This window comes from Phalaenopsis equestris, unplaced genomic scaffold (assembly GCF_001263595.1).
Source record: "Phalaenopsis equestris unplaced genomic scaffold, ASM126359v1 Scaffold001013, whole genome shotgun sequence".
In the NCBI taxonomy this organism is placed as follows: Eukaryota; Viridiplantae; Streptophyta; class Magnoliopsida; order Asparagales; family Orchidaceae; genus Phalaenopsis; species Phalaenopsis equestris.
The window spans coordinates 369,058-392,245 of NW_018165452.1; the positions used below are offsets into that span (position 1 = coordinate 369,058).

At 38.9% G+C, this 23,188-nt stretch overlaps 1 protein-coding gene across 1 annotated transcript in view; it reads right to left on the bottom strand.

Annotated features, from left to right (window-relative positions):
* Positions 1-23,153, bottom strand: part of LOC110032731 (cyclin-dependent kinase D-1-like) — a 40,063-nt gene extending 16,910 nt beyond the window's left edge. Inside the window, exons 1-3 of the mRNA XM_020736461.1 lie at positions 22,644-23,153; positions 3,754-4,052; positions 3,554-3,662 (exon numbers count right to left, since the gene is read on the bottom strand). Coding sequence (XP_020592120.1) covers positions 3,554-3,662; positions 3,754-4,052; positions 22,644-22,772 — 537 coding nt within the window. The 5' untranslated portion in view covers positions 22,773-23,153. The remainder of the gene's footprint in view (positions 1-3,553; positions 3,663-3,753; positions 4,053-22,643) is intronic.
* Positions 23,154-23,188: the final 35 nt, after the last annotated feature.

The following is a 23,188-nucleotide window of genomic DNA, read 5'->3' on the forward strand; positions in this document are numbered from 1 at the left end:
TGCGTGTCAATATATGTATGTATGTGTGTATATATATATATATATATATATATCTATGTGTGTGTGTGTGTGTGCGCGCGCGCGCGTGCAATTGGCAGCCTGTTAGTTGGCAAATTCGGCGTGTTGGTTGGCAAATTCGGCATAAGTCCCCTTTATACCAGGTTCGTATCCAACTGAGTCGAATTAGCACATATGGGATGGACAGGTACATGTGGTCATCAAACGTTTAATATATAATATATATATATATATACACAAACACACGTTAAAAGTTATATTAAGAAATAATTTATCTAGTTAAAAGTTATGAGAATTAAATTTTTTTCCTTGGATTGAAATTATTTAATTTCTTATTTTATGTTTTATGTTGTTTTTTTATCTCCAAGTAATTAATATGAATTGATTAATCAGATATATAAGTATTATATCTTCCTTTCCTATTATTTGCTTTTTATTGTCTTTTCTATTCTATGATTCATGTAAGAGTTATTTAAACCCCTGTTTCATATCAATAATATTATTCTGCATTATTCTGAATTTCAACATGATATTAGAATCAAATTCTCTACCCTAGTTGTCGGTCCTTCCTTCAAAACCGTCGAACGCCCTTCTTGTCATCCTCCTTGCAGGAAGGGAGGGATGCTCTCTCTCCCTACAAGCTGTCTGCAGGTCCTCGTACCTAAAGTAGAATCCCTGCAGCCCCTCTGAAGCATTGTCTGTTTCTTTTCTGCGACCCCGCACGATTCTTTCCTTTCCCAAATCTACCGAGCTGGGAGCTGCGACTTTGTCAACCTCTAGATAACATGGTTTTTCATTTCCCAGGGAAATCCCGACTCTAAAGCTGGAGTTTCTCTCTCTAATGGAATTCCCGACCTCCTCCAGAGTGACTTTCTCTCTCTGGAAATCCTAGTTTGCCTATCGGATTTAGTTCCTCTTTCCAGCGGAAATAAAGAAAGGAGAACCTCTTTTTCCTGCTGTCTTCCCCGCTGATTCTCCCATCTTCCCTGGCTTCTCTTTTGATTCTCCCGTCTCTGTTTTCTCAACAGGTTTCACCTGTTGATCCTTCCTGCAAGATTTTCCAACCGTCGGACCTCCCTCCCGATCTCCTTCCAGGACCGTTGGGGCACCTACCTATAGCCTATCCCACAGCCGGCACTCCCTCCTGCAGTCTTTCCCGCTGTTGAAACTACCTCTGTAGATTTCAAGCAGCTAAACCCCTTCCCTGCATACCTACCGGTAATCGAACCTACTCTTATCAATTGGACCTCCTCCCAGGACTGTCAGATCTCTCCCTGCAGGTCCCTAACTACCATAAATCATCTTTGTCGGCTGGAAAACTTCCCCACGGACCTTACCGACACCTTCCTACATGTGTGAATTCCGGCAACCACCTTTGTGGCGCCCTCCACCATTTCACATGCATGGATTGTAGAAACGAAAGGAAGCTTGTCACAGAGGAGTTCATCATTGGTTTTCTTCCAAAAAAAACTTTAGGAAGGTTATTAATGACGCGATATGTGATGTATCCTTGAATGAAATCCCAGCAATCAAACAACGTGCCCTTCTCCGTCGGGTTATTCCCTGCTGCCAAAAAACTCTATGCAGTTCGAATTTTTCCTTTGTTACCGGAACTCTCCCTGCAGTTGAAAGTATCCTGTTATAAGCCCTCCTCGTTGCAGACCCTCCTTCGAAGCTTTTCCAGTGGAGCTTTTCCTATAGCAGGCCCTTCTTCGGAGCTTTTTCATGCAGCAAACCCTCCTCTGGAGCCTTTTCTCGCATCAGACCCTCCTCCAAAAATTTTTCTTGTAACAGGCCCTTCACCGAGCTTTTGCTACAGTAGGTCCTCCGTCTGAATTTTTCCTACTAAAGGTACTCATTCGGAGCATTTTTCTACAGCAAGCCCTCCTCCGAAGCTTTTTCCAGCATCAGGCCTTCCCCAGAAGTTTTTTCCTGTATCAGGCCCTCCTCCGGAGCTTTTCTTATAGCAGATCCTCCACCGAAATTGTTCCTGCAGCAGGCCCTCCTTCGGAGTCTTTCTCTACATCAGGTCCTTCTCCAGAACGTTTTCCTGTATCAGGTCCTCCTCCATAACTTTTTTTGTCGCAAGCCCTCCCAAATTCTTCCCGCAACGGGCACTCGTCCGTAGTTTCCTAAATCAAGCCCTCCTCTGGAATTTTTTCCTGTATCAAGCCCTCCTCCGGTGCTTTTCCTGCAGCAGGTCCTCCACTGAAAGCAGGCCCTCCATTGGAGCCTTTCCTTCATAAGGCCGTCCTTCATAAGTTTTCCTGTATCAAGCCCTCCTCCGAAGTTTTCCCTGGAGCAAGTCCTCCACCAGAATTCTTCCTGCAAAAGGCCTTCCTCCGGAGCCTTTTCCTGTAGCAAGGACAACTCGAAAACTTTTTTTTTCCTGCAAGCCATAACCTACAGCTCTACTGTTAGTTGTATATTTTCCTGCAACATTACCTGTAGAACCTTTTTCACCTACCTACAGACACTGAAGTTAAAGACAGCCGCAGTCAACTAAATACTCTTGGGGTTGATTACCAAGTACGGGATGAAGACTTCAAATTCTACCTCACAGAGAATCTTCCTTGTCCATTACTTGATATTTTTCAAATCCAAGTTTCAATCATATTTCAACTTGAGAGAGACTGTTAGAAGTTATATTAGGAAATAATTTATTACTGTTAGTAGTTATGAGAATTAAATGTATTTCCTTTCCCATTTTATGTTTTATGTTGTTTTCTTTATCTCCAAGTAATTAATATGAATTAATTAATTGGAGATGTAGGTATTATATCTTCTCTTCCTGTTATTTTCTTTTTATTGTCTTTCCTATTCGAGGATTCATGTAAATCATATCAATAATATTATTTCGCATTTTTCTGAAGTTCAACAATATATATAGCTTTTGGACAGATATGTCAATGACAAATACATTGAAGTTAGTCAAGAGGCTGCAATAAGACAATAATACAGGAATACAATACAACTAAAATAAGGAGCAAAACATCGTGTCAGGAGTGGCAATTATTAAAGATAAATTAGAAAACAAATTAAAAAGAGTAGAAAAAGTAAAAAACCAGGAAGCGAATTAGCACCAAAAAGGTTCAAGAATCGTAAAGGTAATTAATATTAAAAGGCTAGTTTTAGAACTAGCAAGGCTGGAAAGCCATTTAGAAGGACTAAGCAAAATAAAAATCAGCAGCAGAAACATCTACTAACAGAATTTGAAAGGTAAAAAAAAAATCGTGAGTCCAAGTCCAATAGTTGCAATGACTCTGACGTGAATATACTTGAATACAGCTTTGAATGATACCAGATTTTTTTTCCAGCGTGTCAACAGAGAATTAAATATAATTTCTTCCTTTCTATGGTATAATTGCGGAAGTGGAACCTAATAGAAGTAACGAAACATACGACTAAACAAACCCTGTAAACATTTAACATCGCAAATAAGCAACCAATATCTGGCGAGATAGAAATAAGAGAGAGAAATTAACAACCAAAGTAACCATGTAAATATTTGGCGGGGGAAATAAGCAAATCATACCTGGTGAGTGAACCTGCGGTCTGGACTACCAAAAATACGAGCCAAACCAAAGTCGGCAAGCTTAAGTTGTCCATCTGCAGCAATTAATAAATTATTTGGCTTCATATCTCTGCCAAACAAATTGTTGGAAATTAATTTATCAAAAATCTATGCGCTAATAATGTAAATGAAAGATAAACAAAGAACAGATAATTAATTACCTGTGTAAGACCCACTTTTTATGGCAGAATGCCAGCCCTTTCAGGGTCATTTGAAGATATGACTTTATGTCACCGGGAGAGAGAACAATATTTCGATCACGAATAACAGCTTCCAAGTCACTCTCCATGAACTCGAATACAAGATGCAAGTTACCCTTGTAAGGAAAAGCATCAATTAACTCGATTATATTTGGATCTTTGAGTTCTTTGAGAAGTTTGATCTCCCTAAGAGCAGTAAAATTTACACCTTCCTTGTGTTTTCCCAATCGAATCCTCTTAATTGCCACTGTTTTTCCAGACTGTACAACATCAAATACACAACTGCTCAAGATCAATCCAATTCTAGGTAAAGCATAGTCATAAACTACTACAATCAAACAATTGTAGGATATAGAAAACCACTATCACAGGAAAGACGTACGATAACTCATTCCACAAAATGTTAATAGCTCAGTATTCGTTTTCACAAGCAACAGAAGTAAACAACATGATGTGTAATATATTCGTCGTACCATTAGTTCAAAATTAAAAAATAAAGAAAAAAAATTTGTAGACTTCCAAATCTAAGTTAAATTAAAAGAAAGGAAATGAGAATTAAAATACAAGAACTTCCAACACAGCTTGTACACATACAAAACGTATAAGGTTTTATGTCTAATTTCATTACACCCAACTTTCTACCAACTAACACACAGCTTTTATCATGGAATGTAAGATTGATCCACAAGCAGCTGTATCAAGAAAGCCATGTAAGATGATGAGGGTGGTCAACTAAACTCGATGCAGAGCAAAATACTAGACAAGCAAGGCCTGAACAGGAACCGTAAAAGATTGGATAGCTGGACCAGTTCAGCAAGGGGCCCAAGTGGGTCGACCGGCCCTCCTCTGGACCTAGGGATTTCCGAACAATAGAAGGGAGGTCCCCACCCCTATTTTAACAATAGAAGGGGAGTCTCATTTGCCCACGTGGTGGGTATCCTTCAGGTGGAGTCCGCTGTGGTATTTCCCCAAGCTATAAGAAATGTTGCGATGATACAGATGATTGTCTTTTTGTTAAAAAAGTAAGTAGAAAATGTGAAAAAATAGCAATCTTTTTCTCTTAATCAGAAATTTATACCCTGACCGAAAAATTCAAGTTTGCTCTCATTGAAAAATTTCAGTGGGTACATCCTCCTGTGGATATTATCATATAATCTTAAGCTAATAGGCAAGTGAAAAGTGAGATTCATGTATGGGAGACATGTGTTGATCCAACTAACAGTGACCGTAGACTACACCAAAATTTTCTCCAAGAAATATCTTAGTATCGCAAACAAATCAATGAAGTTACTCAAGTGGTCTCCTGATTTCGAACCAAATCATGAAACTCTCACTGTATTTGTATGATTTAATTTATCTAGTCTCAAGCTGCATGTTTTTCACCATCGGGTTCTCTACTCTATTAGAGTCATCCTTGGGGATCATTTGAAGCTAGATTTGTCTACTTTCAACCTAACCAGACCCTCGGTGGCCAGAATACTTGTGGATAGGGATATTACTTTACATGATGTTATTGAAGTCTGGTTTGGCACCATAATGTTTATTGGCAATAAATCATCATGGAGCACAAACCTCCGTATTGTACCCATTGTAATGTGTTTGGTCATGTTCTTTATAAATGTCACAAGTTTCATCCAAATTTGAAATCTAAGGTTCAAGTGAATAAGGATGGGTCTAACCCCACTGCTCCGGACACTTTAGTTCCATTTAGGGTGAATACTGCCAGACAGGAGGTGTCTGTTGCCCCTGAGGACCCCCCATGACACTGTTGTTACTGTTACTGCGAGTGATGTGATGCTGGCACCTGCAAACCCCATAAGAAATAATATTGATGGACTATTACCTACAAATGATAGTTTTCAGACTGATAATCAGGAGAGCCTCGTAGCTCCACTTCTTCATTAAGTATCCAGTGTAGAGACAACTTATACTTCACAGATACTAAAACCTATTGCGGGTACTACGATTGGTATTCCTTCTGCTTCAGTTCTACCACCCCATCAGACTGATTCTTCGAAAGAGGAATGACAGGTCTATTACAGGAGAAAGAAGAAGAATGGATGACAATCATCTTAACAGCTTATTAGCTTGCTCCTTCCCTAGAACTAGAGGCAGAAGCAAAACCTAATTGGGACTCTCTCTAGCCACCTGATACTATGTATTTAGGCACTTTAGGTTTTTTTTTTTTAAGTATCTAATGTATTTTTCTGCTTGAGCCCTCCCACACTTTGTATCTGTAATTTTCTTTTTATTCAATATATTGGCCTTTTTGGGCTTTTTTCTTTCAGTTGTATGTAAAGACAAGCGTCGGCATCCAAGTTTTCCCTTCAAGGGTTGTGTCCAAATGCGAGAAGGTGCTCTAGTTTTAATTTGTCCTGAGATGATGATTATATGTCCCAACCTACTCCCTATTTCCCCCATCTCGTCGTCCCTCCACCTGCAATCCAACTTTGATGTCCCGTGTCTACTGCTCCACCACCCCTCTCACCACCTTCAAGCCACCAACCTATCGCTACTCCTTTGGAATTCAACCCCTGTCGCGTTTGTGTTGTGATTGTGATTGTAATTCCTTTATGTGATCATGTAACACATTATTTGTTTCAAGTAATAATATTTGTTTTTTCATTGTGGTTTGGGTTAACTTCGGTATTATTTGATATCAGAGCTAGTCAAAGTCCTGTCACATCCTAGAGTATCTAGCATCTGTCATACCCAAACCTATCTCCACCCCCACTACAATTTTCTTTCCTTACCCTATACACCTCTTCCCACTTATCCACCTCTAAACCCAAACCATGTCGCCAAGGAGGCAATTGTCATAACCTAAGCAAGACTTTACGATGGGCGACATACAGTGGAGGAAAGAACCACGGGTGAGGCCACCATCCGTAATAGTGAGATCTGTGGAGGAGAGCCAGAAAAATAGATGAACCACTTTTGTAGGGATGACTTCGATGAAGAGAATCGACTCGGGTGTTTAAAAATTCAGTATCAGAGGAAGCCGAGAGACGAAGTGCGTGTTGGAGGGCACATAGATTTGGGAGTTAAGGTGGACCTACTCGAATTCTACAGAAAGATGAATCACGATGATTTCCTCGAATGGATGCAAATTGTTGAGCGGATCTTCAAAGATAAAGACATGTAGATGAAAAAATAGAGGTAAAGCCAGACGTCCCACACACCACTTTTATGTAATAAGTTCGAGAAGCCCCAATGGCACTGGCCTTAGTTGTCTTTGAAGAAACTGAGGAGGAGACAGAACCACCAGAATGGTCCAGCCAATGTTTTCCAAGTTTCAAGAGGTGATGACCAAAAACCTACTAAGGGGTTTACCGCAGCTTAGGGATATCCAGCATGACATAAATGTTATCCCAGGATCAGTGTTTCCAAACAGACCTGTATCAGGTTGAGGTCAATAGAGTGCAAAGAGTTATAGCGGCAAGTGTAAAATCACATTACTAGAGGATTGGTGAGAGAGCACCAGCCCGTGCAATGTCCCCGCACTGATGGTACCCAAGGATGACTCGTGAAGGATGTGCATCGAAAGTTGAGTTATCAAAAAGATGAACATCAAATATTGTTTCCTTATCCCTCATCTAGACGACCTACTGAAATTACATTGAGCTATAGTCTTGTCCAAGATTAATTTGACCTGTGGGTATCATCTGATCAGAATGAGGCCGAAGGATGAGCGGAAGACTGCCTTTAAGGCTAGAGATAGGTTGTACAAGTGGCCTACATTTCATTTGGATTGTCCAATGCTCAAGTGTTCCAGGTTTACATCATTTGCAGTTGTTTACATAGATGACATCCTTGTCTACAGCAGTTCTGAGAAGGAGCACTTGCAACATCTATACAGTCAGAGAAGCTATATACCCGCCTGAAGAAATATTAATTCATAACAATGTAGGTATGTTTTTTTGGGTTATAATGTATCATGTGTAGACATTCAGATGAACCCTACGAAAGTAAAAGCTTCCCATAGTCCTTTATTGAGTTGAGGCAACTTTTAGGGTTAGCATCATTTTACAAACAGTTCATCACGAGCTTCAGCGATATTACTACGGTTGTCAAAATGGCTTGTTCGCGAACAACTCGTGTTCGGCTTGTTCGCTAAGTTAACGAGTCAAACACGAACAAAAATTTGTTTGTTCGTGTTCGGTTTATTTTGGCTCGAAATACTACTCATCAATTAATATATATATATATATATTAATGAGTAATATTATTAAAAAATTTAATTGACTACAAGGCCACAAAGATTTATAATCAATTAAAAGTATTAATTAAAAAAATAGAATAAAAATTATTAAATTAGATTCAAATGATGTTTTAATATAAACAATAATTTTCAAATCTTGCCCCAACTCTTATCATCTTATGGCTATGTGATTAGGGTTGTCAAAACGACTCTTTGTTCGTGAACAGCTCGTGTTCGGCTCGCTAAGCAAACGAGCTTAACACAAACACACTTTTTGAGCTCGAAATAAAAACGAGGCCAACACGAGCTGAGCCTGGGCTCGCTCGTGTTCGGCTCGTTTACACCCCTAGATATCACAGTTCCCCTAACAGAGCTTTTGAAAAGAGAGAGGTTATAGTGGACAGAGACAACCCAATCCTATTTTGATACCCTAAAGGAAAAGGTGAAGCGGACCCCAATGTTAACTTTCCCAGATTTCAGCCAATTTAAGATGGAGTGTGAGACCTCTAATGTGAAGATCAGTGCAGTGTTATGCCAGGGAGGATACCCTATAGTCTTCTACAGTGAGAAGTTGAATGACTTCATAAGGAATTATTTGACATGTGACAAGGAATTCTATGTCATTGCGAAAGCTCTCCACCACTAGACTCACTACCTGCTGACGAACGAATTCACTTTATTCACATACTACAATGTTGAGATTCTTAAACAACCAAAGCAAGTGAAGGGTAAACATGATTCATGGCTTGAGTTCTTATCATCATCAAGTTCCTGCTCAAGCACAGTGCCAGAAGTCAGAATCAAGTAACAAATGTTTTGAGCCATCTCCATTTGTTAATTATCTCACTATAATCTAGAGTTATGGGATTTGAGGAAGTGAAGGAATTGTACGTAGCATATGAAGATTTCGGAGAAATTTGGAATAATGTCAGAAGCGGCCCACAGGACCATCCACAGGGGTGGTGGTTATATGTTCCACCAAAGCAATTTATGTGTTCTCCAATGTTCGTTGAGGGAAAACATCGTCCAGAAGAGTCACTGAGGGGGACTAGCAAGTAATCTTGGCAAAGACAAGACCCGCACATGGTGAAGGAACACTTTTCTGCCCCAACCAATGAGAGATGCGAAGCGACACGTCTCACGATGCGGAGTGTGCCATATGGCCAAGACTTGAGAGCAAAATGCAAGGCTATACATGTCATTACATCTACCAGAGACCACTTGAGTAGATATTGGTATGGATTTTGTGGTGGAACTTCCGAAAACACAACGGAACAAGGATTCAATGATGGTTTTGGTTGATCGATTCTCGAAGATTGCTCATTTCGTATCGTGTCACAGAACGTTGGATGCATCTCATGTCGTTGATTTGTACTTCAAGGAGATTGTGAGGCTACATGGAATAACCCAGACCATTACATCTGATAGGAACGTCAGGTTCTTGGCTCACTTTTGGAGAACCCTGTGGGTAAAGCTTGGCACTAAACTCCAATTCAGCTCGGCGACTTATCCACAGAAAAAAGTTCAGACGAAGGTGGTGAGCAAGAGTATAGGAAACCTCCTTGTAGGAAACCTCCTTAAGTGCTTCATAGAAAAGAACATCAAGCAATGGGACCTGCTCCTAGCCCAGGTTGAATTTGCCTACAACAGGTCGACGAGTCGGACTACTGGAGACACCTTTTCAGGTTATGTATAGACGCAATCCACTTGACTTAGTACCAGTCCTCCCTAGGTCGAAGTCTAGTGCAGATGCAGAGGCGAGAATGCAAAAAATTTAGTGGTTGCATGAGAAGGTTGGGAAAAAGATCACCAAATAGAATCACAAGTGTCAGGCGCAAGTTAATAAATCTAGGAAGGACATTCTAGATGGGAGATCTAGTATGGATCAAACTGAAGAAAGAGATATCTCCCCTAGGGTTGTTCGAAAAACTCAAGCCCATAACAGACGGTCCTTTCAGAATCCTCAAGAAGTTGATTGACAGCGCATGCAATATTAATTTACGAAGGGATTACAATATCTTCGTTGTCTTCAATATAGAAAATTTGACTCCATACTACAGTGACACAAAAGCTTCACTAAATAAGGTCGAAGCTCCCCCAACCCCAGAGACTGACGCGAGCGCCCTACTGGCCCTACTGCCTGAACTGAAACTGTGAAGGGTAGGGTAGTTGGAATAGTTCAACAGGAGGCCCAGGTGGGTCGATCAACCCTCCTTTGGGCCTAGGAATTGCTACCCAATAGAATGGGGTCCCCCATATATATATATATTGAGAAAGCTCAATGGCAATATATTAAAAAGAAATAAGGAAACAAATATATTGTATTAAAGAGACCAAGAATGACACCCTGCCCACACGATAACCACTACATGCAAATGATTCCAAAAAAAGAAAATACATGAGATTCCAAAAAAAGAAAATACATGAGATCCCAAAAAAAAAGAACCAAAAATGTCAAAACACGTATACTACTGGCAATGGCACTCACCTTACAAATTTGTTAGTTGGCTCCTTTCCTAGAACTAGAGGCAGAATATATGTATCTTTTCTATTTTTGGAATTTTGAGTGTTATACCTCATGAGTTGGGTGTCTTCTTTTGGGCTCACTCATGCAACATGTTGTATCTTTTCCTTTTAATATATTAGTCATTAGGCATATATATTATATATATGATGAGTAGTATATATATAAAAAATGCATTGGGTTCCTCTGCTAAGGTTTACTCCTCCTGTCGCGACTCCATGGCGATGCGGGAAGCCGCACCGGTTTGTAGAATCCTGCTTGAAGAGGAAGGGTGGGGGATCGTGTCGTCATGCCCCAGCCTCACTCGTTCGCTTCGTTTTATTCTTCGGTATCATTCGTTCGATCGAGTCATTTTTCTGGATCGTCTCACGTGAGAAGGTAGCGGCGGACGCACAGTGTTGTGATCCTTCCTATGACGTGTCGCTTGATCCCTGCTCTGCGAATCGAGCAGCAAAGAGCTCTGGTTGAAGACACGACTTAAACCCAGGAGCTACCCGTTGTTCGACACTCAGCTCTATGGCTTTTGTTCCTCCTCAACCACTGACAGTTTAAGGACAGTTCTCAACCACTGACAGTTTAAGTTTTAAACCTTGGGAAGGCTTCTTATGTTGATATGGTTGGCTTTGTGGGATCAATGTTTTCCTTCAAGTTTATCATGAATCATTCGAAGGCCAGGAGGACTGCAACCTTTTCAAGAAGACGTGTAGGAAGAGTGGCAAACTAGCAATATTCTTCTCTGATGTTGAAGTTTCCAACTTGGTTGATAGGTGCAAATTCACTTTCATTGGGAAGTTCAAATCGAGACATCCTAAAATGGATATCGTTCGAAAGGCTTTTGAAGATTTCAAACTATTGGGACTTTAGAAAGTTGACCTCTTTAATGAGAGACATGTGATGATACAATTATCTAAAGTGGAACACTACGCCAAAATATTTTCCAAAAAGTTTATGACAATAGATGGGAAATATATGAAACTGCTTAAGTGGTCTCCTGAATTTGATCCTAGCCAAGAACCACCTATAGTTTCAATCTGGTTTAAACTACCAGGCCTAAAGTTGTACTACTTCAATCACCAAGTCCTCTATTCTATTGAAGCTGCACTAGGGAGACCAATGAAATTGGATGCACCCACCTTCAATCTAACCGGGACTTCGGTTGCAAGAGTGATTACTAAGAAATGTATTTAAAGAATTTTTTTAGAATAAATGTATTTTTAAAATTTTTTTAATAAATCAATGTAGAATTAATAAGAAAAATTAAAATATAATTTAATTTTATTTGAACTTCTAATTATATTTCTATAAGTAATAAATTTATAGCTTCTATTTGCATTAATGATTACATAATATAAGAGCAAAGATCTTGCCCACACCCCTTGCCCTTCCTCGCATCTAATTCTTCATTAAGAAGAGTATCAATAACTATCAAGGTTAAATGGAGAACACAACTTCTTAAGATCAAAAAGTCGGGCACAACAAAATTCAAATTTTGGATTACCAAGCATGAAACTATAAATTATACTTTTGAAGAAATCTTGGATAAGACTTTTTATAGAAATAGTGTAATCAATGGTTTTTTCAAAAAGAGGGATGATGCATTAAGAAAAAAAAAAGACAATTACAAAATTAAAAAGTTCAATGTTAATCATCATTGAAAGTTTATATTAATTTATAAATATTTGAGAGAAACAAAAAATGTAAAGGAAATTGATAAGGAATCATTTGAGAGACCAACCATCCATGTATATTTTCTCATCAAAGAAAGGATAACCCTATTATGATTTAAGTTCAAGTCAAATAAGGCTCGCACAAGCCCAATAACCTACATTCGGTTGCAAGAATTCTTATTGAAAGGGATATCACACTCTTATGTGGACAAAATATGGCTTGATACTGCCCACAATGGGTATTGACAACCAATTATAGCAGAACAAAGACCCTACTTCTGTCTACTACTGCAATCACTGTAACACTGTAAACTGTTTGGGCACACCCCTGTCAAATGCTTCAGACTTCACTCACATTTGAGATAGGTAGGTCCTAACAACATCATCCATGTGGAGGAAAATATAGCAAACACTATTAATCTTCCAGAAATGTTGAATGAATCTGACCATAAGGCTACTCCTCACCAACCAGATCAGTAGCTTTCGCCTACCGTTGTTGAGGCAGTTCTTCCTTTGTTTACAAACACTTCTAAATTTTTGTTGTAGCAGATGCTAGCCGAAGTGTCTTGGATACTTCTCACCAACCAGATCAGTAGCTTTCACCTACCGTTGTTGAGGCAGTTCTTCCTCAGACACAAATACCACGAATTTTGTTGTAGCAGATACTAGTTGAGGTGTCTTAGAACCACCTATTGCAAGAAAAGAAGGTACTTAAGTTCTGTAAGAGTGTCAAGATCAAGTTGTGTTGCAGGCTGAGTCAAATCAACAGTTTACAGATCAACATACTGAGCTCTCCATCTAAGATTCACCTATTGTTCAGACGAGACTACTACTGGCAAATGATTGGCGGGTTTACAAATCTAGGAAAAAAAAGGAATGCTAGATCTCAGTAATTCTCAAGATGACTATCTCATAGTTTCGGACGGAAGCCCACATCTTAGTATGTTGTTGGACTCCCTCCCTAAATCCAGATCTCGATCCAGAGGAAGGAGAAGCGGTAAATCCACCGACTACACCCACCATGATTAGGAGTTGTTTTCTTTTTTTATATATATTTTTGGGGATTTTGTGTGGTTTATGTCTCTTTTTGAGTAAGTTATAATCTTTGTGAGTGGGTTCTTTGTACTCACTTACTAAAACCATTGTATCATCTCTTTTATATCAATGAATTTTATCTTTTCATATAATATATATATATAATTTTTTTTGTTGAGGGGGCATATTAGTTTTCTTTCAGAACACCCGCTGGCATTCAGGTTTTCCCTTCAAGGGTTGTATCTAAAGGCGAGAAGATATTTTGGGTGTAATTTGTCCCGAGGTGGTGTTTATCTATCCCATCCAGCCAGCCACATACTTCCCTAACCAGCAAAATGTTTCCCCACCCAACCAACCACCTATTTCCCTCATCCAGCAGCCAACCTGCTCCCTATTTCCCCTATCCAACCGCCATCGTTCTCCATGCTTCCCCATTTAACTAACTACTTTCTTCACCAGTCAACAGTTTTTTTTTCCCGCACCTAGCCGGCCACTCATCCCCATCCAGCCGCCAACCTGCTACCTCTTTCCCTTTCCCTCATCCAGTCGATCAACTACCTCCCCAACCAGTAGCATGTTTTCCCCACCTAGTCATCCACCTCTTTCCACCATACAGCCACCAACCTGCTCCCTGTTCCACCATCACCTGCTTCCCCTATCCAATCATCCCTCTACATGCCAACCTCGTTGTCCTCGTGTTTGCTGCTCCACCGCCCTCTCTCTCCAGCCTACCAACAGCTAGCCCACCACCTCCCCTTCGGAATCCAACCCTCATGGTATATGTGTTGTTGTTATTGTATGTCCTTTCAGTTTATGATCTTACAATTGTTTATTTGCTTCGAGTAATAATATTTGTTTTTCCGTTGTGATTTGGGATAACTTCGATACAAATTTCATTGATAGCAAAACCAAGCAGCAATACAAGAAAGACTATTCTTCTTTGAATCTCCTCTCAATATAGCTCTTCGACTCCACAAATCTCTCTAAAATCCTACGACACAAAAAAAAAACTCTAAATCGAATTTTATTACGGAAATCAAATGGAAAATTACAACCAACATATGGGAATCAACAACTAACAACACAAATTCAAATTAAGGGGGTAAATCCAAGGGGGGTGGTAGTGGTGGTCAGCGAGGGTTTGGAAGGTAGTGCATGGGTGAAAAAAATTGTTGACAAGCAAAACTAGCAAGGTGGTTGATACCGGAGTTAATTAAAACCACAACGCAAGCACAATTTAATTAATGACTTAATTTAATCAAAGTTGCAATGAAGGCTCAAAAAAACAAAGACAACGCACAAAACAAAAGCATGAAACAAAAGATTACAAATAAAAACTCAACAAGCTTGACGAAGAGAGAGTACGGAGAGATGGTGCTAGATTGGTGGCTGCGGTGAAAGCCTGAGAGATGTCGCGCGGCTGTGGAAGAAGTAGGACAGCAAGTCGGCGATAGTTGAGACGTCGAACCGTAGCTGGGAGAAGCATAAACCATCGTCGAAGGATGGAACCAAAGAAGCAGTGGATGGCAGCATGCAGGAGACAGAAAAGAGAGGTGGCCTGCTACAGGGTTGAAATGGTGGCAGCAGCAAAGAGGAAGACTTGGACAGCAATGACAGCAAAGGTGGAGGGCTAGAACAGCAATGGCAACGAGAAGAAAGAGGTGGACTGAGGAAATCTGCAAGAAAATAGCAAAAGTGTTGTTATCGGGGCCGCCTGCAGCTAGGAGGCAAGCGTGATAGCGAAGTGGGAGGGACATAAAAGGGAATACAATAGATACATATCACCTAGAGACCAAGATACAGTCGAAATACCATCTGAAACAGTAGGATATAGCCCTCGAAGGAAAGAAAAAACGTCGGCGGTTGTCCCGATACAAAACACACAAAACTAAACCTAAAATATCAGAAATATAAATATATAATAATATGATTGCGAGGAGTTGGCCAACAAGGTTGGTCGACTCCATAATAATGAAAAAACCTAGAACAGTTTGGTACATGTGTGAAAACGGAAGCCCGCGTGGTCGCGGGAGTCCTGCGTCCCAAACAGTAGCGGAAGACACCCCCGCACTCACATTTCCCTCCCATTAGAAGGAGCTTAGTCACCCCAGATTGGAGAGTTTTGACTTCATCTATCGAAGCTTCTGACTTCTCTTGATATAGTGTCAGGTCTATCAATTTGAAGGTGGTGGAGCTTCTATAACTTCCTGATGAGTCAACCTTGTATATGTCATTCTAAAGTACAACCTGATGAAATGAGTATTCATCCGCTTTTGGTAGAACATGAACTGGAGTTGCATATAGTTGAAGATTCTTGCAAAAAAACTCTAGAGCCCTTAAGCTTGTAACATTTGTTCTCATTTCTCGTACTCGACTGAGTGCATTAGATAAACATTGCTATCAAGAGGAATCAACTCTGAAAAGAAATCACCATACCGAAATATAACCATTTAGGAGAGGGATCTTCATCTTCTCTGGTAGGACCGAGATCTCATTATAAGATCTTTTTTATCACAAAACTCTTAAGATAATTTCCAACTTTGTGGTTCGTCCCTCTGGTGGTACCATCTATTGGTGGGTGCATTGTTAAACTAAATTTAGTATCCAAATGACTCCATATGGCCTTCCATAAGTAGTTCAAAAGATTCTCATAGCTAACATGTTGGACCTCCAAGGACAACTCAAGAGGTAAGCTATATATTTGAAGGTTTTGAAATCCCCTTATCTGTGTCTGGTATCTGCTCCTCAAGCTAATAGGCCTTGTGGGCATCCAATGTCATTAGGGGTGAGCATTTGGTTGATTTGAATAGCTTGGATTTTAGTTTTGTCAAATAGATTGCAATATAAATCCATAATCTGGAAAATCGAACCAAACTAAATTTTGATAAAACAAAATCGATCGAACCAAAATTTAATTCGATTTAAACGGTGTGATTATGAACAAACCAATTTTTTATTTTATATTTGAGTTTGCTTATGAACAAACATATGAATTATATATCTTACATGTGTATTGTTGATTTAATTTCATCAATCCTTTATTTATTTCAATCACTTGTTGTGTATGATGAAAACTTTAGGATTTTTAGTTTACTCAACATGAAATTAAACTAAAATAAGAAATTTTAATTAAATTTTGGTTATTCTATTTGTTCAATTAAATAAAATTTAAAAGTTAACTAAAAATTAAAAACCAAACGTTAAGATTTTAAAAACAAAAAAATTGAAATGTATTTTTGAAACCAAACAGAATCAACCAAACTTAATCGCTTCCGTTAGATTTTTTTTATTTTGATCACATAATGCACACCCCTCATAAATGTCAATCTTACTGATGCTCTTCTCAAAGTATACAAAAAGGCAATTCGTGAGACCATAACCTCATACTCTGCAAGAACACCCATTACTATGGACTCACTATCTCTAGAACAGCCTTGACTAATTCAGCTGGAGTCCCACTAGTAGGCTCAGCTTGAATCACTAATGTCTCTTCCTCGTCAGCTTGAAGTTGAGACTCATCTTATTTCTGACATCTTTATCTTTTCTAGTGTCACTATCTATTTCTTCAACAACTCTCTGCTCGGTGAAATAGATTATTACCCTGGTTGTACAATATGATTCAATATGTCCAAATCTGTGGCACTTGAAACGCTTCCTGACTTGGATGAATTTGGGAATGTGGATTGGTTCCACCTTTTATGCACTCTGTATTAGTGTCTTGTTAGGCGAAGTCGGCTTAGATGTTCTGCTAGGTGTACTCTTGTTGCTTGATCTCAAGTTTGAGCTCTTCTTGTAAGATATGGCGGTCATATGGTGATGTTGTTTTACTTTTTGAAGCAAAAGTCTGAACATCATGTGCGTAATGAATTGATAGGTATTGACGCTGCATTTCTCGTTTCATCTTTAAACCTAGTAGTATTTTCACTCTTCCTTTCTTGTCGAAGAATCTTTAAGTTCGCTCAGCACTAAGCTGCCCTCTTAATTAACTTGTTGGAGGCTAGTTTTACCATTACTTCTGGTGAGATGTCCTAGCACTCAAAGACACATTCCAATATCCAAAGCCACTAGATGAACTTGTCTAGATCCATATGGCCATCAAAATATGGAAAATTCACCTTTACTTCAAAATCTTGATTTCTCTAATATTGGATGCCAAATTTTCGAGGCAGTGGTTTTTATCTCTAAGATCGAATGTTATTTGTGTGACCACTATGGATGGTCTCCTCTTGAAGGCGGCGAGCCTTTATTGCAATTGGGAAATTTTTCAATACATTTCTCCCTAGAAATCTCCCAACACCTCTTTGTGGCTTTCTCATAAGTGAGATAGTGGCATTTCCTCCCGATCAGGTTTTTGGCAATTATCCCCTCGATGGGGTGTCTAGGGTATGGGTTTTGAGTATTGAATGAAGGTGTATGGGGTGATATCGGTTGGGAAAGAAATCTTTTAGGGGCTAATTTGGAAAATCAGTCAAAGGAAGCGTTGGGTATTAGTGGGTGCTAAAAACACGAGGAAAAGACAAGGGTTAGCCAAGATATGATAACAAATAATATCAAAGTTAACCATACAATAATCGAAAACCAAATTTTATTACTAAAATTAAATAGGAAATTACAACCAACATACAGGAAATTGAAATTGCAACAACTGACAACACAAACTCAAGCTAGGGGGTAGATCCATGGGTGGTAGTGGTGGTGGTGGTGATTGACGATGATTTAAAAGGTGATGTGGGGTAGAAAAGGCAATTTACAAGCAGAAAATAGCAAGATGGTTGTTTCCTCGGTGCTAGACAGCAAAAAAAACAACAAGGAGCGGTGTGGGAGGACTGTCCAGGGTGATGCCAACAAGAATGGAAAGCTGAAATGGTGGCGGCAGCAAAGAGGAAAAGCTAGATAGCAGTGGCAACAAAGGTGGAAGGTTGGAACAGCAATGGCAGTGAGGAGGAAGGTCTATACAAAAGAAATTTGCAGGAAAAAAAAAAAGGGTAGTTGTCGTGGCGGCCTGCAGCGAGGAGGTAGGCGTAGCAGCAAAGCAGGAGGGATATGAAAAGGTATAGGGAACATACACACCACCTGAAGACCAAGATAAAACCTCGCACCACCTGAAACCCTAGGATACAACCCTCGAAGAGAAGAAGAGACGTCAGCGGCTGTACTAATATAAAACACACAAAAACTAAATTTATATATATCAGAAATACAAATATATAACAATAGGATAGCGAGGAGTGGCTCAAGAGGACCGACCGGCTCCACGACAGCGGAAAAACTAGAATGAATCTATCTTGGCACAAAAACTGAAACCTGCATGGTCGCAAGAGTCCTACGTCCCGCACAGTAGCAGGAGATGCCCCCGCACTTCTCGCCCCGTAGTGGGAGATGTCTGTATCACTAAAGACACAATGGAAACATTGTTAAGGGTTTCCATCCAACTTTTCTTTATAGACAAAGGAAAATTTTATTATTATTGATGGGATAATTATTAGGTATGGCATTGATTTTGGCACCTTACATGATATGATAATCATGACTCTATTTTTGAAAAATACAAAAATTTATGACAATGAATTTTTAGCATGCGTTGTTTGGTTGAAATCATTATCGCACGATACACCTTCACCACTTCAAAATGCTTGACTATCTTCTTTAGGTCTACCTGTCCATATCTTAGGTAACTAGGTGCTCGGCATTTGATCCCCGAGCAATCTCATGAGATCCTTCTCGAGCTTCACCATGGCTTGCATTCTCCTTGGCAATACTACACCTAGCTACGAATCCACCTGACAACATTAGAGATTCTAATGAGAGGCCATTCATAACAATTGAGTCAACTCAACTTGCTCCAACATGAAGCCCACTAATCTTCTAATCAAATGTTAAGTCAGTTGCAATCAAATGATGTCCTTATAGGTTCTAACAACAAGTCTTTATCCCATTAAGTGGGGTAGGCTACATGAATTCTTTTTTTCAATTGTGTCCTATAGAGTGTCTGTCATATCTTCATTTAATTCTAATGAATTAAGATCATATTTTATACAACATACCAAAGTCTTTTTAGGTCTACCTCTACCTTTCTTAGCATAAGTTGAATCTAAAACATCTACTTTCCTAACTGGAACATGAGATGGTTAACGTTTAATGTGAACAAACCATCTAAGACGACTCTCTAATCTTGTCTACTACTAGAGCTACAACCACCCTTTCGTAGATACATTCGTTTTGCATGTTGACACTAAGTGTCAAGTCACTCATCCACCTAAGCATTCTCATCTCAACAACACTTAACTTAGTTTTAGGATTCTCTTTTATAGGCCAATATTTTGCGCCATAAAAAATTACAGGTCTCACCACCATATTATAATTTTCCTTAATCTAAGGGGTACTTTTCTATCACACAATAGGCCCGATGCATTCCTCCACTTCAACCTTCCAACTTGAGTTCTACTAATAACAACCCCATCTATATCACCTTCACTTTGAACAATAGGCCCGAGATATCTAAAATGTCACTCTTTCTAATGATTTGATCACCCTTCTTACAACTCTGCCACTAGATCTAAAACTATTAAAATTGCATTCCATGTATTCATTTTTAGATTTACTCAAACGAATGCCTTTGGACTCTAAAGACCTACACTAGATCTTCTCAAGCTTGAATTCTACTAATAACATCACTATAGGTTCTAAAAAGATTCAAAATTCCCTATGGAGCATTGGCGATTGACGGTATTCAAAATAATCTTGCTAGTAGGAAAGGCAGACTTTAGATAAAAGTGGGAAAATCACTCTTATAACTATAGCATATCTCCTATTTTTGTATTGTATCTCCATTTTTTAAAAATTTCAAGGTAATTGATCAAAAGATTTGATAATATGAAAGATATATTTCTTCGATAAGGATACCAACAGTGGCAAGGTAATGCACTTGATAAGATGGAAATCTATGTGCTATGAGCCACACACTTCTAAAATCCTTACATGTCTAATTCGGACATGAGAAAGACATTAACACAACACTGACGCACTCTGTCATAAGTCTAAACATTCAAAATTGTGTCTAGGTCATTCAGCGTGAAAACTAATTCAAGCACATGTCGAGTACGACATGAAGACACATAGACATAAGAGTTACACACTCTTGGCATGCCAACCATGCAAAACAAGAGAAATAAAAATCAAACATGCCAAAATAATTAATAATCAAATGCATATCCCATGTGCATTATGTTCACATGCATATCAAATACGACTCTTATTCTATGACAATCGCAATGATCATGTGCATCGTCACTACCTCTTCTTCGACCAAAATATAGCACAACGAGCAAGTGAGTCTCTCCAATACCCCTAGCAACTCCAACGCGTTTGTCAAGCCTAAGCAAAACTTGTGATTTTTTTTTCTTTTTTTTTTTGTTGTTTCTCGCTTGCATGATGGATTTTTTCACTCCAAATCTATTTATCCTACGAAATTTGGGAGCGAGCAAGAAATTCTTCATTGCAAATCCCACTAAGGAAGAAACCAAAAATATGCAAAGTTTCTTATTCTTTCAATCTAAAATCCTTTCTTTTTATATGATATTTAAAATTTTATTCTTATGCGTCCTGGCTGCATTACCCTACGATTCTTATCAAATTTGAACTCTCAAGTGTTTATGGAAAATCTTTTCAAGGATCAACAAGTGTAGGAAGATCAAATGAGAAGCCTTTTCTCAAAGTGCCATTTGCATTTTGTTTTACAGCAGCTTAAATTATTCCATAAAATTTGAGGTTCACTCTGTCTAATAATTTATTAAATAAGATTGTGTAAATGACATACGTATCTAATTGTTACATTTATGTCGTATATTCGTGCCCATGTCGTGTTATGTATGTGCTTTATTGTTTATCTGTAGGCAAAATTAAAATTCGGCGCTCTTCATATTCTCAATCTTAAGAATATCATTTTTTCTCTTCCATTATGGATTTGAAAGACCATGCAAAAGAACAATCAATCCTAGTATTCAAGTTAAATATCCTAAAGGGACGAATCTTTTTTGAAATGATGGTAGAAAAATCTTTCGCTTGCTCTCATTTTACTAGAAATGTTATGAAAACCACTCTTCCAAATTTTCAAAATACTTATTAGAAAGCATTGTGCAATTTTTTTTAAAGCCAAATGGTTCTTAAATTGCTCCTTAGAAGTTAAATTTCATGGTCTCTTTCAACTTTTCTGGGTAATTCAACTTCATTATTTTCTCTCAAAACAACTATCATATTAGTCCATACATAGCATAGCATAAAAATCCATACCTTTGCTTAATGATGTAAAGCATATCCGTTCTCTTCTTGCTAGTAAAGACATCCTCTTCAGAATCTTCTTTAAATCTCTTTATAATTTTATCATTGGTCGTGTATTATCTATGATTGTAGTTATATTGAAAATAACCCCTTCAAAAAGCTCAAAATTTGTTTTGGGCTTTCCTTCTAAAAAACATCAGGACATGTATCAACCTTTAATAGTTCAACATCATCACTTCTACTACATATGTAGCAATGATGCCAATCTTTTCATTGATTGTGACAGGATAGGTAATATTTCAAGGCAAGAAAGTGGAGATAAGGCTACTTAATAAAATCACATGAAAAACATTGATGGAATTGAACACCCAACTCTTAAAAATTTGTTATAATACTTATGATGATGGCAATGCTAAGGTGCACTTTGAAAAGAAGACACGCTCTGTGATCCAATAGGCCCAGCAAAATGTGCCTATAACAAGATAAAAGATTAAGCAATCCAAAGCAATAACTCCACCAAGAAAGGGTTTGAATCATCTCTTGTTGCAATGGTTACTACATTGGTTTCGTTCAGAAATCTCAAATGTATGGTATATTTTTGGGGGCTAGGATTAAATCTCTCAACTTGCCACAAAAGCACTGCACCTTGATAGATTTGATACAAGCCATCTAGAGTTCACTGAACAGTTAGAATTGCTTAACTGCCCCTTTCTTAATGTCGTCGTAATTGGAGAGAATCTGAACCCTCTGAATAGCAGCCTTGCAATATCAAAATTAAATTTCTGCCTCAAATCCAACCTTACTGTTTCAGAAGCCACATATTTAGACAAAAACGTCAATTTCTATGCAGAATGTGGTGTTACTTTCTTTGTCTGAATTGGATATAGATTTAAATTTTAAATTCCCTAACATAAGACCATCCATAAAACATCCACAAACAGGCAAATGGCAGCATTGTAAATTAATGCACTGGCTTGATGCACAGTTTCATTTGCCCAATTATACATTTGAAAGATAGAAATATATATGTTGAAAGCAGCAAAACTATTAGATTGAACAATCAATTCGTTCAAATAGAGTCTAGAAACCCTAATAATAATCAAAACGGAAATAATTTAGAAGTGGAACAACCGAATAGAAATAAGACCTGTGTATCGATGGCCTTGAAGACGACACCATACGTGCCTTCACCAAGCAACTCCCGTTTGAGATAACGGTCGGCGACAAGTTTCGACTGCGACGAGTCCTCTTCAACGGCAGAGGAGCTGGCCTTCATCTTCAACGTCGCCGATGAAGCGGGGATGCGGCGGCAGCACTGTGGCGGCGACGGCTACTTTTTCACTGTCTCGCTAAGCCTTGGTAAATTAGGCTGGGACTGCTCGCATAGAGAGAAAGAGGTGGAGGGGCTGCAACAGCAAGGGCAAAGGAAATGTTTTCTTATATTGTTCTTCGATGCTAACTCCGCGTTGAAAGCATCGAGAACACTCCGATACATTCGGTGCTCTCCATCTAAATGCTCTGAACTCCCATAAGGGTTAATCGTCTTCTAAATTAAACATTTCCACCAAGCTCTTCCCCTCCGGATTACCACGCTTTGAGACGCCAGCAACTGGTAGAGCCCGGTCGACCGGAGGAGCGGCGGCGGCAAAAGTACAAAGCCGACAGCTTGATCTCTTGCGCATATATATATAT